Source organism: Diabrotica virgifera, chromosome 6, assembly GCF_917563875.1.
Source record: "Diabrotica virgifera virgifera chromosome 6, PGI_DIABVI_V3a".
In the NCBI taxonomy this organism is placed as follows: domain Eukaryota; kingdom Metazoa; phylum Arthropoda; class Insecta; order Coleoptera; family Chrysomelidae; genus Diabrotica; species Diabrotica virgifera.
Window position 1 is genome coordinate 77738066 of NC_065448.1, and position 17714 is coordinate 77755779.

Below are 17714 nucleotides of genomic sequence, written 5' to 3' on the forward strand. Positions count from 1 at the left end.
ACTGCTAGCAAAAGACTAAGTTTTCACTCTAATGGCATATAACATATCCCACCAGAATGAAAACAATGGGAACCTTCTCTGGTTACACCTCCGAGGCTTCTACAATTTGCAAGCCATACGGATGCTGAGACTAAGGAAGATGAGGGAATTCTACAATTTACAATTCACGTCCCATCTGCTCAGCGCGGTAAAGTTCCAACGAGACTGGTTCCCTTCATACTCCACATAGAGTAAATGTAAATCAAAAATGAATAACCATTTTCAATTTCGTTGCAAAACGAAAATACAGCCGAACCATATTCCAGTCCAATCAGAGAGTGCTGCAAGCACCTCTACCGGTTTCGAAACTTATTAGTCTCTCATCAGGAGGCACATATGCTGCTCTCCCTGATCCAACCAAAACAAACCCCAGCGTGCAGTCCCGAATTGCAACGAACGAAATGGCATAGATGCCCTAGCGGCAACTGCTAGCAAAAGACTAAGTTTTCACTCTAATGGCATATAACATATCCCACCAGAATGAAAACAATGGGAACCTTCTCTGGTTACACCTCCGAGGCTTCTACAATTTGCAAGCCATACGGATGCTGAGACTAAGGAAGATGAGGGAATTCTACAATTTACAATTCACGTCCCATCTGCTCAGCGCGGTAAAGTTCCAACGAGACTGGTTCCCTTCATACTCCACACAGAGTAAATGTAAATCAAAAATGAATAACCATTTTCAATTTCGTTGCAAAACGAAAATACAGCCGAACCATATTCCAGTCCAATCAGAGAGTGCTGCAAGCACCTCTACCGGTTTCGAAACTTATTAGTCTCTCATCAGGAGGCACATATGCTGCTCTCCCTGATCCAACCAAAACAAACCCCAGCGTGCAGTCCCGAATTGCAACGAACGAAATGGCATAGATGCCCTAGCGGCAACTGCTAGCAAAAGACTAAGTTTTCACTCTAATGGCATATAACATATCCCACCAGAATGAAAACAATGGGAACCTTCTCTGGTTACACCTCCGAGGCTTCTACAATTTGCAAGCCATACGGATGCTGAGACTAAGGAAGATGAGGGAATTCTACAATTTACAATTCACGTCCCATCTGCTCAGCGCGGTAAAGTTCCAACGAGACTGGTTCCCTTCATACTCCACACAGAGTAAATGTAAATCAAAAATGAATAACCATTTTCAATTTCGTTGCAAAACGAAAATACAGCCGAACCATATTCCAGTCCAGTTTTTCGTTTTGCAACGAAATTGAAAATGGTTATTCATTTTTTATTTACATTTACTCTGTATAGTATGAAGGGAACCAGTCTCGTTGGAACTTTACCGCGCTGAGCAGATGGGACGTGAATTGTAAATTGTAGAATTCCCTCATCTTCCTTAGTCTCAGCATCCGTATGGCTTGCAAATTGTAGAAGCCTCGGAGGTGTAACCAGAGAAGGTTCCCATTGTTTTCATTCTGGCGGGATATGTTTTATGCCATTAGAGTGAAAACTTAGTCTTTTGCTAGCAGTTGCCGCTAGGGCATCTATGCCATTTCGTTCGTTGCAATTCGGGACTGCACGCTGGGGTTTGTTTTGGTTGGATCAGGGAGAGCAGCATATGTGCCTCCTGATGAGAGACTAATAAGTTTCGAAACCGGTAGAGGTGCTTGCAGCACTCTCTGATTGGACTGGAATATGGTTCGGCTGTATTTTCGTTTTGCAACGAAATTGAAAATGGTTATTCATTTTTGATTTACATTTACTCTGTGTGGAGTATGAAGGGAACCAGTCTCGTTGGAACTTTACCGCGCTGAGCAGATGGGACGTGAATTGTAAATTGTAGAATTCCCTCATCTTCCTTAGTCTCAGCATCCGTATGGCTTGCAAATTGTAGAAGCCTCGGAGGTGTAACCATAGAAGGTTCCCATTGTTTTCATTCTGGTGGGATATGTTATATGCCATTAGAGTGAAAACTTAGTCTCTTGCTAGCAGTTGCCGCTAGGGCATCTATGCCATTTCGTTCGTTGCAATTCGGGACTGCACGCTGGGGTTTGTTTTGGTTGGATCAGGGAGAGCAGCATATGTGCCTCCTGATGAGAGACTAATAAGTTTCGAAACCGGTAGAGGTGCTTGCAGCACTCTCTGATTGGACTGGAATATGGTTCGGCTGTATTTTCGTTTTGCAACGAAATTGAAAATGGTTATTCATTTTTGATTTACATTTACTCTGTGTGGAGTATGAAGGGAACCAGTCTCGTTGGAACTTTACCGCGCTGAGCAGATGGGACGTGAATTGTAAATTGTAGAATTCCCTCATCTTCCTTAGTCTCAGCATCCGTATGGCTTGCAAATTGTAGAAGCCTCGGAGGTGTAACCAGAGAAGGTTCCCATTGTTTTCATTCTGGTGGGATATGTTATATGCCATTAGAGTGAAAACTTAGTCTTTTTCTTTAAATTCTATTACTTCAAACATCATGTGTAATTAATTGAAAATAATAATAAAACCTCATTCATATCGAACATTTTTTGTTTATTAATTACGAATTCCTTTTGTTTATTTTAAGTGTATAGTATACAAAAGTTTAGCTTTTATTTATTGAGGCAGTACGAAGTCTGCCGCGTCAGCTAGCTCTACTCATAAAAACGGAGAGGAGGTTAATAAAATTGTGGTTAAATCTGATTAAAAATGTAACACTACTATAATAATGAAGGCACAAATTATAAAGTAAAAAGTAAATACAAAAATAACCCATTAATTTAATTGTCAACTGTCAATTGTTAAATCTGACAAGAAAATTGACTGAATGCGACATCTCTAGATTGGAATGGTAACTGATTTGCTATTTTGACCTTGACCATTTACGTGAAAGGTCTAAAGTATGTATGATTTGTGCAGTGGAGAAAAACCTTAGAAGTGTGAAATTTGTTTTAAGCAGTTTATTCAAGCGAGTAATTTTAACCCTTGAGCGGACGTGCCTTTTATTATTTCGTGAGTGGGCGCGTGGTGCAAATATGTGACCAGTAGTAAATTAAAGTTTTAGAACTGCTTCAGTGGCTTTCTCCACCTTTCAAAGGTTTCGAACCTTTCCACCTTTCGCTTCGCTCATTCTCAGAAAGGTCTACCTTTTGCTTCGCTCATTCTGCAAACCTTCACATGCGTGCCTTAAAATTGTACTTTTAACACTTATATCATAAATAACTATTAAATATTTTATAGTAAATAAAGTTTTAGGAAATATCACTTATCATTATCACGATAAATATCATTTATAATACAATTTATAACAAAAGCCTCATTCTCGGTTGGAACGTTTTTTTGCAGTCTCTTTCGGACAAGGAAATGTTGTTATAATATTTTTTGATCTGGTCTTGGAAGTTTGTGAATGATAACTAGTCTTTCTCCATTTGGTTTTTTTGTTTATACCGGTATAAAAGTTATTATCGATTTTGCCAGGCAGACTATCATAATCTACTTTCATATCAGAAACGGAGTCACTAGCATAAGCAGCCTCATCTTCAATGTCGCTCCAGTCTCCGTCATCTGTGTCATTAATTTCCTCTATATCAGACATATCTTCTAAAACTTTTCTAACCTCTTCCACCGTAAGTCCTTTTAGTCCTTCCACTAGTAAAATGCAAGTTTTAGCGAGAACTATTTAAACAATATTTTTTTAGCAATCTAAAATCAGTAGTAACAAAAAATATTATAATAAAGAAAAAAACAAAAATTAATCCACTTGCATGACTGGGAGCTTGGTAGCAAAAATACTCCAATTAAATTTAACTTGCAATAGACAAAGACACTAAAGAAATGAAATCTCACAAATTCAACTAACACTTCATTGTCAATCTATTCTATGTTTCAAACGTTAGAATCAGTATTGTTGTATATTGCAAGCAGGATTGCCATTCTGTGAATTATAATAAATAAATCCTCCTTTAGTATTTCACGTAATTAACAGCGACAATCCTCTACAATTGCCTGCATAATACTATCTTTCACAGAACGCCGCTGCCGTTCAGAGCGGCAACATTGGCAACACAATTCTCATTTAGTTTGTAGGGGCCCTATTCTCCGTCCACTGAATCAAATGTCTGACATACAGTATAGGAAGATACTGAGAGGTATAAAAGCAAATAACACAATTACTCCTACGCCACCCATTCCTAAAGTAATGCTAAATCGTAATATTGTTGTTGATGGAATGGATATTGAGCGACTGCATCTTATAAGTACTTGGGACATGAAATTCGGTTGGGAAGATATAACCAGACGTGCGAGCTCCCACGTCGCATAGGATTAGCCTGGGCAGTGTTTGGTAAACTGAGCTATGAATTTAAATCGGATTTACCCATGTGCCTGAAAAGGAAAATCTTTGACCAGTGTGTGTTGCCTGTACTCACTTATGGGGCGGAAACATTAACACTCACAAAAAAGGTAGTGAACAAGATTTGCATAACTCAGAGGGCTATGGAGCGCCAGATGTTGGGTGTCTCCCTGAGGGACCGAATCCCTACCGAAGAAATACGTCGTAGAACAAAAAAAAAACGGACGCCGTCGAAAGAATCGCGTCGCTCAAGTGGAATTGGGCAGGACACGTCGCCAAATTGTCACACAACCGATGGACAAAACGTATTGTCGAGTGGAGGCCACGAGGAGAAGCACTACGGAGCAGAGGACGACTACCAACCAGATGGGCTGACGATCTGAAGCGTATTGTCGGCAACTGAATGCAAGCGGCACAAAACAGAGAAAGGTGGAAAGAGCTGAGGGAGACCTATGTCTAGCAGTGGACGAGTACGGGTTGATGATGATGATTGCACCAGCGCGTCCGCTCTAGGGTTAAAGCACATTTCTGGACCTCGGAGGTAAACTACACTAAGTCGACATGGTTTTGAATAGGTTCCCTTAATCCACTTATTTTATTAGTTGGATTACACAAATTGGTTAAAACATAATATAGTCATATTGTCTTTCGACCGATTATGGGATATATCAGATTTTTATTAACATACTAAGTGCTCTAAACTTTGTTGCAAACACACGCTAAACACAGTTGCTCGAAATGACATAGTGTAGTTTATCTCTGGGGTCCAGATTTAAGAGTATACATAGTGTGACCAACTCCAATTGAGTCGAATCCGGGACAAGGCTGAAAAAAAATACCTGAAATCCGGGACTTTTCAATGAAAATCGGGTCATTTTTTTTTCAGAAGACGATAATTAAAATACGTTTTAAAATACAAGAAACGAAAAAAAGTTCACCGTTTTATTTTTCTTAAAACTGTATTACCCACGCAAAAAATAAAATGCATACGTTTTGGAGGTGGTATTAGTATTACACTTTAGAAATTGTCGACTTTTTCGTCCCACCAATTCAATTTGATGTGAATGCTTTGAAGAATAACGTATCCAATATTTCATAATAGATTTTTACCAAAATATTAAAATTCGGATGGCCCGGAAGCCTTGTCCGGGACGCCGTGACACAACTTTGTAATTCGGGCCATGTCCCGGATTTTTCGGGCTAGTTGGTCACACTAAGTATACATTGTAGAAAAACCTTACAAGTGTAAAATTTGAAATTTACACGAAACATTTGAGAATCTTCAATGGAAAAAAGCTGGTGAAATGTTTATAAAACGGCGTCATAATAGTATATTATGCCACGAGCATTTAATGATGGTCATTATGAAGCGAGTATGAGTAATACGAGCTTCTTAATGATAATTAAATGCAAGTTGTATACACGATTTTTTCTATGATCATACATCACAAAAAATATATTCAAATGTATTAATTTTGTAACGCAAACAAATTAAGTAGTTTGACAGTTTGTTTACGTATTGAGAACTGTCAAAGCGTATATATTTGACTCGCCATTGGTCACTGCGCGTGTGCTACCTTTATCGCGAATGCCATATCGCGATTCTATTGGTTAAAAATCTGTATCTTAATGAAAATCTGTATCATAATGAAGTTCATTATGTACAGGTAGTGACATCATAATTGATATATTGTATGAGAATTCGCGAACTCAAGCGAGAGTGCTGCCGCTTATTTAGAACTAGAGGAATTGAGATGAAAATGTAAACAAATCATCCGTTAACCTATGTATCAGCTTCGATTGAATGCTTATTGGGTATGTTCATTTAATGAATGATTTATTTATATTAATTAATTACATCAATAAAAATATTAATTATATAAAAACACGTTATCCCAATTACATCGGCCATTTTCGTGCAACTGCACTGCCACCTATAGTCGATTGAGTTCGCGAATAGAAAAAGTATTCATCCCAAATTTTTATATGTACTTATCTAGTGAAAAATTGCTTCGAAAAATAGTTCAAAGCCAATTTGTGTTCTAAAAAATAAAAAAATTAAACAATTAATGCATTTCATTAGATTCTGATATTTCCAAACCTAGATGATAAACAATATGTCTTACTTTAAACCGACTGCTAAAAGAAAAGAATTTGAATGGTGCGTTTCCAAACGTTGATGTGACACTTTGGTTATATGGTTATATTTAATTCTGATGCTAACTGCAGTGGTAGAGGTTATTCTCAAAACTTAAGTAAATTAAAAATCGACTTCAGTCTATGGTCATCTCTATAATGAGCATTGAACACGATTTCTTAAAGCAACTAGACTGACATATGCCTGATATGAAAGCAAATGTCTGACACAATCAAGGAATTTTCTATTAAGATATCTCAAAAAGTACCCGAACCATAACTATACATCTTACTATTTTACTGTAGGTAACAAGTTGCAGCTCTTGTATTTTTTATTATTTAAAGATATATTTATAAAAGTAGATCAACATTTTTTTAATAATAGGAGGTAGGGATCAAATCTGCCCAGGGGCCCCCACTTCTTTAAATCTGGCTCTGCGGGCATTTTGTGGGAATGTGCCTTTGAAATCTAGGTATACCGGAGAATCCTACGAAAGTTGGGTGGATAGAGTTCGTAACGAAGTTATTTTGCACCGGATGGAAAAGTCAGAACAGTTAAAAATCGAAAACTTGAATATTTTGGCCATGTTATGCGACACCCAGAGAGATATAATATACTCCATTTAATAATACAAGGCAAGGTAGACGGAAGAAGAGGGTCAGGTCGAAGAAGATCGTCATGGCTTAAAAACCTGAGAGAATGGTATAACAGATCCTCTACATACTTTTTCCGAGCTGCCGTTAACAAAATGACTATAGCCAATTTGATAGCCAACGTTCGATAATCGAGCACGGCACATGAAGAAGAGTATTGTGTCCTGGGAAGCTCCATTTTAATTTGGCAGCATGTTCCCCTGCGTCTTTTTACCTTGGTTTTGTGTGCACTCCAGCTGAGCAAAATGCAGGAGCGTTTTATTAACGCTTAATTTGATTATTTATAAATATGTGTGTATATGTATACGAGGGTGGATTGATATAAAACTAGCCTTTGACAGAGAAAACCAAATTTTTTGGGATTATATCGATTTATTTCTCAACATAGTCCCCAGTGCCGGATTAACCATTAGGCAAAGTAGGCAGTTGCCTAGGGGCCTCGTAGGGCCCAAAACGAAAAAGTAATAATTGGAATTAAATAAAAACTATAAATCATATTATGTTGAAAAATTAAAATATCGCGCAATACCATAAAAGTGATATAGCTTAATAAAATAAAAAAAGTCAAAATGTAAATTCGTACAAGTTAAAACAAATTTTATATCAAAGTTTAGGTGGGTACAAAAGATATTTTCAAGAAAGTATCCAAATCATACAAGGGGATCATTGTTTAAATAATTAAAAAGGGGTCATTTTTGCAAAAAAATACTTTTTTAACTGCTGAGGTAATTCACTTATTAATGAAGGTCTATGGGATTCTTTTCTGCAAAGTTGAAGGGTAAATCTTTCACATAAGACTTACTATATTAAATTTGACCCCCTATTTATTTTAATAATTGTATATAAAACTTTAAAAACAAATTTGCAAAAAATTATTTTTAGCGTTTTAGATAAGCACTATAAAATATCTTGTTTTACAGACTAAGTTGCGCTATGTTACCAGTATTAAGTAAAAAAAAATTGGTCGGAAAATATTTAATATTTTTTGAGATATTGAATTTGTTTATTAAATGTTACTATATTTTCAATTGCAAAAACGCGGTTGTTGCCAAAGAAATATTCACCTTCTTAAGATCTCATTATTTTTATTTTTATGCATGTTTTAGATAAATGTATTAATAAATTTAAATTTCAGTTAAACTCCCCCCTAAAATGGAATTTGAAAATTATTCAAATTTGTTTATAATTTGTTTTTTTAATAACGTCGCGGGGATTAAGTATTTTGAAATTCCGTTTCGATAATTGGGTTCCTGGGAATTTTTACTAATTAACAAATTTTTTTTGTCGTTTTTCTTCTTTTTTTTTTCTTGTAGTTATATTACTACGGGCCCTTTTAGGGCTAAATTTTATTAAGAATATCGAATCTCTAAGTTGTAGATTGTAGACTTAAAAATATTAAGATTTAACTAAAATCTCTTAAATAAAATGTGGCTACTTACTGAGTTACAGGGTGTTTTATTTAAAAATTTAAAAATTATTGTTGCCAAGTACTTTAAAACTATTTGACGTATCCTTATCATACTTGGCAGAAATTGTGGATATTATACACCCTACTAAATTGTGATTAATAAACGTTTCTAGCTAGTTCCAGAGGCGTACGACAGGGGATAGTGAATGATTGACCCTTCCCAAATTCTACGCCACTGAGTGAATTACTATTTTAGCGAAATTTTGAAATTTTTCGATTCTCCAATACTTTGTATGTAAGTAGCTTTATTGGTATCGATAAAGTCATCAGTTTGAGAGATATTGGAAGTTTAAAATGAATGAATGAATGAATCAAAATAACTATGCCGTTTCATTTTTAACTTCCAATATCTCGAAAACTAACGACTTAAGCGTTACCAGTAAAGAGTATATTATTTACTTGGAAAGTATTGGAGAATCGAAAAATCTCGCTAAAATAGTAATTACCTCAGTGGCGTAGCATTTGGTAAGGGTTAACCATTAACTATTCCATGTCGTACGCCTCTGGTAGTAGCTAGAAACTTTTATTTATCACAATTTAGTAGACTGTATAATACCCACACTTTCTGCCAAGTATGATAAGGATACGTCAAATAGTTTGAAAGTACTTGGTAAAAATAATTTTTAAATTTTTAAATAAAACACCCTGTAACTCAGTAAGTAGTCACATTTTATTTAAGTGATTTTAGACCAATCTTAATATTTTTAGGTATAGAATCTACAACTTAGAGATTCGACATTTTTAATAAAACTTAACCCTAAAAGGGCCCATAGTAATATAACTCCAAGAAAAAAAAAGAAGAGGAAAAAAAGACAAAAATATTTGTTAATTAGTGAAAAATTACCAGGAACCCAATTATCGAAACGGCATTTCAAAATATTTAATACCCGTGACGTTATTAAAAAAACAAATTATAAACAAATTTGAATAATTTTCAAATGCCATTTTAGGGGGAAGTTTAATTAAAATTTGAATTTATCAATACATTTATCGAAAATATACATCAGAATAAAAATAATAGGATTTAATACAGGTGAATATTTCTTTGGCAACAACCGCGTTTTTGCGATTGAAAATAGAGTAACATTTGATAAACAAATTCCATATCTTAAAAAATATTAAATATTTTTGGACCGATTTTCTTTTGGTTAATACTGATAACATAGCGCAACTTCTCCTGTAAAATAAGATATTTTATAGTGCTTATTTAAAACGCTAAAAATATTTTTTTTGCAAATTTGTTTTTAAAGTTTTATGTATAATTATTTAAATAAATAGGGGGTCAAATTTAATTTAGTAAGTCTTATGTGACAGATTTACCCTTCAACTTTGCAGAAAATATTACTATAGACCTTCATTAGTAATTGAATGACCTCAGCAGTTAAAAAAGTATTTTTTTTGCAAAAATTACCCCTTTTTAATTATTTAAACAATGATCCCCTTGTATGATTTGGATACTTTTTTGAAAATATCTTTTGTACCCACCTAAACTTTGATATAAAATTTGTTTCAACCTGTACGAATTTAGATTTTGATTTACATGTAGTGTAATTTTATTTTACTAGACTAATAATAGACGCATAAAACTACATTACAGTGCATATTTTTGTTGACATAGAAAGCCAATGTTGAAAGCCTAAGTCACTAATGAATGCCGTTTGGTAGAAGGAACAGTACCTACTGTATCTGTACTATGTAAGCGTTGGGTATCGTCGTATTAACGAGCTGATGAAATGTTTCTCGGTCAGCAGCTATATGAAACAATTCATCGACCGTTCGATCTGTACATTGTCTTATGTTACGCAGCCAGGACAGTGCTTTTCGTCCAACCCAGTGTTTTCCTTCGATTTTGTCCTAAATGATCAACCGGAGTAAGCGATATTTAGGTTCTCTCATTAGAAAAGTACTAAAAGCAAAAGGAACTCTTTGGAAATTCAATTTAATCAAGAACGAGGTTACTGGATGCAAGTTCTGAAAAGAGTAGTCCTTTAAAGACTAAGTTTAAGTTTCTATCTCCGCGCGGATTAGCGTTTAGAGGTGATACAGAGATCCTTGATTCACAAAATAATGGGAACTACTTAGGCATTGTAGAGCTACTTGTAGAGAACGATCATTTTTTAAGCTCTCACTTAGCCAAGTATGGCAATAAGGTGCTGATGGTATTGTGGCAATAAGGTGCTATGGTACTGAAAACTCTTCTTACTTATCTTCAAAGATCTTTAAAGAAGTAATAAAAGGTATAAACGACATGAGAGGACAATCATACGACAAGTCAGTAAACATGTCAATCAAATACAATGGTATCTAGGCTCATTTATCTACGATTAACAAACTTGCAATTTACATTCCTTGTGCCGCACACTCGCTTAATTTAGTTGGAGTTAGTGCTCCGTATATATCGTATTCTGGGTTTGTTCAGTCCGTGTATAAGTTTTTTTCAGCCTCTACCCACCGTTGAAAAGTTGAAACTCCACTAAGCGGTCCCATTCGCTACGATCTAGTCATTAAAAGAACAAGCAGCACTAGATGGAGTGAAAAGTCTGATGCAACAAGAGCTTTGTCTAAAGGTTACAATGCCTTCAAACCTGCTCTTCATACGTTAGCTGAAGACACTAATCAGAAAGCTGAAACAGTTGATGAGACTAAGTGTTTTTTGAAAGACATGTCAAAAAAAGAAACATTCATAATGAATGACAATGTCCATAATGTCCAATAATTTTAGAACGCATCAACGCTGTTAGCAAATCAATACAGAGAGAAGAGATTGCAATTCAAACTGCAGTTCAGTCTATAAATTCACTTATGGAGTTCTTAAAATCCAAAAGAGATAATTTGACTGACTAAGAGCCTGCGATCTACAATACTCTGAATATTCCGACGAGAGTCAACGAAAACTACATTTGGATGATGCTAATTCCAATGAAGTTTTTCTATAGGGTGAAGAAAAGCTAAAGGTTGAAACGTTTCTATCAATTTTCTATAAGTTAATTACTGAGCTGAGTCGTCGGTTGTCAGCGTACAAGTCAGTGAACTCAGTATTTGGTATCCTGAGGATATTGAACCTGAAATTGGAGATGAACTAGTGCAGTTCAAATTCTTTACAGCTCAGCTTCAACACTTGCATGAAAAACAATTTATTTATGTCTACAAAATGTCCACTATATTATCTAAGGAATGCCGCTAGGACATGGTAGGGGTTTCCGCGGTTTTAAAGGGAGAAGGCGGGGGCTTTTTAAGGGGCCTCATAGCTTGGTTTGCCTAGGGGTCTCAAGATTCTTAATCCGGGACTTATAGTCCCCTTTTCGCTTGATACACTTAGTAAGACGATGTTCCAATGTTTTTATCCCATCCGAATAGTACTTTTGCTCGAGCTCTTCAAAATAAGCCGAAGTTTCAGCGACGACTTCTATCATTTGTTTCGAAACGGCGTCCTCCGAACCATTTTTTTTTTTCGATTTGGAAATAGGAAAAAGTCGCTGGCGGCAAGATCTGGGGAATACAATGGGTGTTCAACCAATTCATAGAGAATTCGTGTAATTTTGCCATGGCGACGTCCGATCGGTGAGCCGGTGCGTTGTCTTGAAAAGTGAAAGAGCACTTTTTGCGTTCCAAACCGGGGGTTTTCGACGCAATTCGGCATCGAATCGATCCAATAATGCTGCGTAGTACTCGCCATTGATTGTTTTTCCTTTTTCCAAGTAGTCGATGTGGATGATGCCCTTCGCATACCAGAAAACCATAACTTTGCCGGCCGATTGTGCACGGCGGGCCTTCGCCGCGTTTGCGCCACTGTTTCGACTGTTCTTTGGTTTCCGGTGTGTAATAATGCACCCAGGTTTCATCAACGGTGATAAATCGACGAAAAAAATCCTTCGGATCGCGCCGTATCATCGCCAAAAGCGTCTCCGAAGTGGTCACACGTTTTCGCATTTGATCGATTGTCAGCAAACGCGGCACACATCGCGTGGATAGCGTTTTCTTTAATGTCAAAATGATGGTGAATGATGTAGTGTACGCATTCGTAGGAAACGTTTTGCATAGAAAAAAGTGTTGTGTGATTGGGTAGAATGCGATCTTACTCTTCAAAAAATATGTAACGTATTTCAGCGCCATTTCAGCACCTGGTTAATTGGAAGGATACTTTTTTTTTGGGAGGTGAGAATCTTCAAAAGACCCTCTGGGAAGGTGTCCCAGGTGTGTCGGATTCAGTCCGGCACGCTTCACCGCGGGCCTAGGCCGCCTACCGACTAAACTCACCCCCTCTTTCTCCAGCCGACGGGCCTGGAACCGCACTTAGCGTGCATATCTGACCCGCCAATATTGGAAGGATACTACAAATCTGGCCTCCACATAAGTGGTCTGTAGCTTCGACATGATAGGTGTGAAATTTTAAACGTTCTTGTTGTTGATTGGATAGGAAGGGTAGCGTAATCTAGCCTCCATGCTAGGTACATCATAGCCTCCATACGGTACTTCCAATATTTAATATTTTATTCAAGTGGACAATAAAGGTAAAACACAAACAACTTTTGTTTCTTAATTATTTATTTATACAATAATGTAACATTATACATAGAAATATGAGTACAGTCGGAAAAATGAAAGAATAGCCATGAACGAACATATAAAACACGCTGTATTTTCCTGTCACCGTGTCACAAAGAAAATTGCCCAGCGCAAGTACATGTAACAATAATTATTACATGTACTTGCGCTGGCCAATTTTTTGTGTGACACGGTGACAGGAAAATACAGCGTGTTTTATATGTTCGTTCATGGGTATTCTTTAATTTTTCCTACTGTATTTAATTTGGATTAAATATATGATTACTTGTTGAATTTTGCCACCGTCTGCACACAACAGCTGATCGGAGCTATTAGACCTAACAACAAAACACGAAATAAAATGTGTATTTTAAAACTGTTGGATAAACAGTGGGTACCTACAATCAGAAAAACTTACCTTTAAAAAGGTTCTCGATTACAAAATAACAAAAATATCAAAAAACACTACTGAATATCTTTTTATGGTGACACAAACAAACTACAAACACAAAATAATAATCGACCATAATGACTGAACACAGACAGCGCAGGATCTCTGGTGGCACGCGTCCTCTTGAAAATCCCGTACAAAATCTAGTCAGTGCAAGATTTGTCAAAAGTCATGTTCCACCAATCACGATGCCGACATCAGCGCCTCTGTAAAATTGGAAGGAAACTAAATACGATAACATTTTTTTACTAGAGTGCGCGGGGCATGATGTTTACGACCTCTATTAACTCACGGAGCTTAATTCGACGATCTGTCATAATCATGTCATGGACTTTGTTGATCCTTTCCGGCGTGGTGACTTCATGTGCCCTCCCGGGACGCTCATCATCAAAAACACTCGTACAACCACGAACAAATTTAGCTTTCCACAATTTTACTATTGCTAATGAAGGTGCAACCTCACCATACACTTCGTCCAGGTCGGCTTTGATTTGCACATTGTTTTACCCTTTTTGTGGAAGAACTTAATCACCGAACCATACTCGATTTTTTACATTTCTCCGAAAACACAAAATTTGCTTGCTTTTGACAGCTGTAAAAACCAAACTAATTGCTTTTAAAATTTTGACAGGCGTCAGGTCATGAATGGCAAATGTCAAGTAGCGCCATCTATCAAAGGCTAGTTTAATATCAATCTGTCCTCGTATGTATATAGAGAAAATGTGGTGAGCAACTTGGACAGTCCATGGCAAGGCAGTTTTCGAATTGAATAGGGAGCCGCGGAAAACAACAACAAAGAAAAAACTTGCTATGGAACTTTGAGGACCTCACCGGCTTGTTAATTATTCTTATATTATTGTTATTGTTGTTAAATTTTTGTAGATCGTTTTTGAACACACCTATGATGTTGACAGGAAGCTGTAATTAGCTTACCTCAGCTTAGTACCATCTTTTTTATTTCAGTAGGTACTTAAATTACATCTCAACTGAACTAACTTTTCTTGGTTATTGATATTTTATGGACTTTACGGTCTTTAAATGTTTATTCTTCTTGATATGTCTCAGTCATGTTGTGACTGGCTGATTGACATATAGGCCATGCCATTATAAAAAAATTTTGATTATTTCTTTATTTTTACATTAATTTTCCCTTTTACTCTAATATTTATATTACAGTGAGTTCGTTTTTTTAGATTTTCTCCAAAATAACAAAATGGAGATCATGGAGGCACTAATTGAACATTCATCTCACGAAGGAAATTATATGAATCCACATGTCGAAGGAAAAACATTAAATAAAAATAGGAAAATTGTGACTGGAAAAAAATCTCACAAGTGTGAAGTTTGTTTTAAGCAATTCAGTCGCTCAAGTAATTTGAAAATACATTTGAGAGTGCACACTGGAGAAAAACCTCACAAGTGTGAGATTTGTTTTAGGCAGTTTTCTCAGAAAGGTACCTTGGAAAGTCATTTGATAGTGCACACAGGAGAAAAACCTCATAAGTGTGAAATTTGTTTTAAGGGATTTACTCAAGCAGGTGATTTGAAAACACATTTGAGAGTTCATACTGGAGAAAAACCTCACAAGTGTGAAATTTGTTTTAAGCAGTTTACTACATCAAGTTCTTTAAAAATACATTTGAGAGTGCACACTGGGAAGAAACCTTACAAGTGTGAAATTTGTTTTAAGCAATTTACTAACGCAGGTAGTTTGAAAATTCATTTGAGAGTGCACACTGGAGAAAAACCACACAAATGTGAAATTTGTTTTAAGCGATTTAGTCAATCGAGTGATTTGAAAACACATATGAGAGTACACACTGGAGAAAAACCTCACAAGTGTGAAATTTGTTTTAAGCAGTTTTCTCAGAAAAGTAACTTGGAAAGTCATTTAATAGTGCACACAGGAGAAAAACCTTATAAGTGTGAAATTTGTTTTAAGGGATTTACTCAAGCAGGTGATTTGAAAACACATTTGAGAGTTCATACTGGAGAAAAACCTCACAAGTGTGAAATTTGTTTTAAGCAGTTTACTACATCAAGTTATTTAAAAATACATTTGAGAGTGCACACTGGGAAGAAACCTTACAAGTGTGAAATTTGTTTTAAGCAATTTACTAACGCAGGTAGTTTGAAAATTCATTTGAGAGTGCACACTGCAGAAAAACCTCACAAGTGTGAAATTTGTTTTAAGCACTTTAATCAATCAAGTGATTTGAAAGTACATTTGACAGTTCACACTGAAGAAAAAGCGTACAAGTGTGAAATATGTTTGAAGAATTTTGCTAAATCAGGAAATTTGAAAAAGCATTTGATATTGCACACTGGAGAAAAACCACATAAATGTGAAATTTGTTTGAAGAATTTTACTGAATTAGGAAGTTTGAAAAAGCATTTGAGATTGCACACCGGAGAAAAACCACACAAATGTGCAATTTGTTTTAAGCGATTTAGTCAATCGAGTGATTTGAAAACACATATGAGAGTACACACTGGAGAAAAACCTCACAAGTGTGAAATTTGTTTTAAGCAGTTTTCTCAGGAAAGTAACTTGGAAAGTCATTTAATAGTGCACACAGGAGAAAATCCTTATAAGTGTGAAATTTGTTTCAAGGGATTTACTCAAGCAGGTGTTTTGAAAGCACATTTGAGAGTCCATACTGGAGAAAAACCTCACAAGTGTGAAATTTGTTTTAAGCAGTTTACTACATCAAGTTCTTTGAAAACACATTTGAGACTGCACACTGGGAAGAAACCTTACAAGTGTGAAATTTGTTTTAAGCAGTTTTCTCAGAAAAGTATCTTTGGAAGTCATTTGAGAGTGCACACAGGAGAAAAACCTTATAAGTGTGAAATTTGTTTTAAGGGATTTACTCAAGCAGGTGATTTGAAAACACATTTGAGAGTCCATACTGGAGAAAAACCACACAAGTGTGAAATTTGTTTAAAGCAGTTTAGTACATCAAGTTCTTTGAAAAGACATTTGAGAGTGCACACTGGAGAAAAACCGTACAAGTGTGAAATTTGTTTTAAGCAATTTATTCGAGCAGATCATTTTAAAACACATTTGAGAATACACACTAGAGAAAAACCTTACAAGTGTGAAATTTGTGTTAAGCAATTCATTCAAGCGATTGATTTAAAAAGACATTTGAGAGTGCATAGTGGAGAAAACTCTTAGTCCCGGTGTTCATGAGCGGAATGTTGCCATCAGTCCGTTAGGAAAGTTTCCGTGCGACCAGCGACCGCCGTTGTGATGTTATGACTGGAGGTTCTAATCGGGAGGTACACATTAAGGTACGTTTTACTGACGCTGCTGCCTCCGTAATCGCTGAAAGATCTTCGCTGAACATTGTGGCCCGAATGAGACATTTTCCACAATTTTGGGGTAATTTGAAAGCGTCTAGGGAAATTTTTCTAAGCAGAAATGGTTAGGGGATTTTTTGGGGGGAAAATTATGGAGAATTTTAAGGTTTCATGGTAAATTAAATTTGCGAATGTACATAGAACTGTATATTATACTCTCATATTATAACGTTTACGTTTTTGCATGTAAAATAGTGTGTGCTATAATGTTATTCTAAGTCCCTATAGATTAACTTCTCACGGTTTTAATCTACAGTAAAATCCTTATCCTATACGAGACACATAAAACTCAAAAAGGTACGTTGTTTTTTTAACTTTCACAAGCTGATAAGTCGAGCACCATCGAATTCCTGTTCGAATCCACCCTCAATCTTCCCACGAATTTAATTACCTACCCCGACTTTATAAAAAGGCAGATCCATATATGAATTCTCATAGTGCCTTTAGTTTTTGATCAGTACAGTCTAATTGCGTCCGAAGTAGGGCGTTTGTTTTAGTAAAAGTATAGTACAGTTTTAGTGTAGTGCCTTACTCAATAATTGGTAAGTTATTTAGATTTCTTGATTCATTTCAAAGATAAAACAGAGATATTTTAAAGAGTTCCTATACCGGGGCGATGCTTGCTATCAACTTTAGTCACTATCACTTGACAACTGTTTTGACAACCAGCTGTTCCTTTCTTAAGAGCCGACCCATTACGATTATCAGGTCAGTAAACTTGAGTAAACCATCTTAGCACGTGCCATCGAAACGAAATTGGCATTTTTTGAACCCATG

General features: G+C 36.1%; 1 protein-coding gene across 4 annotated transcripts in view; it reads left to right on the forward strand.

The window, feature by feature from the left end:
• The window catches only part of LOC126886450 (zinc finger protein 227-like), a 284346-nt gene that overhangs the window by 30590 nt on the left and 236042 nt on the right, over positions 1 to 17714 (forward strand). For 2 of the 4 annotated variants that reach the window (XR_007698623.1, XR_007698622.1), the window contains exons 2-3: positions 14765 to 15529; positions 16202 to 16868. Coding sequence is in view for 2 of the 4 variants with exons in the window: in XM_050653392.1 (XP_050509349.1) it covers positions 14765 to 15697; positions 15950 to 16752 (1736 nt within the window). In the remaining 2 variants the exon portion in view is untranslated. Of the gene's footprint in view, positions 1 to 14764; positions 15698 to 15949; positions 17027 to 17714 lie in introns of those variants that run through there. The other 2 variants (XM_050653392.1, XM_050653391.1) reach the window with 2 other exon arrangements.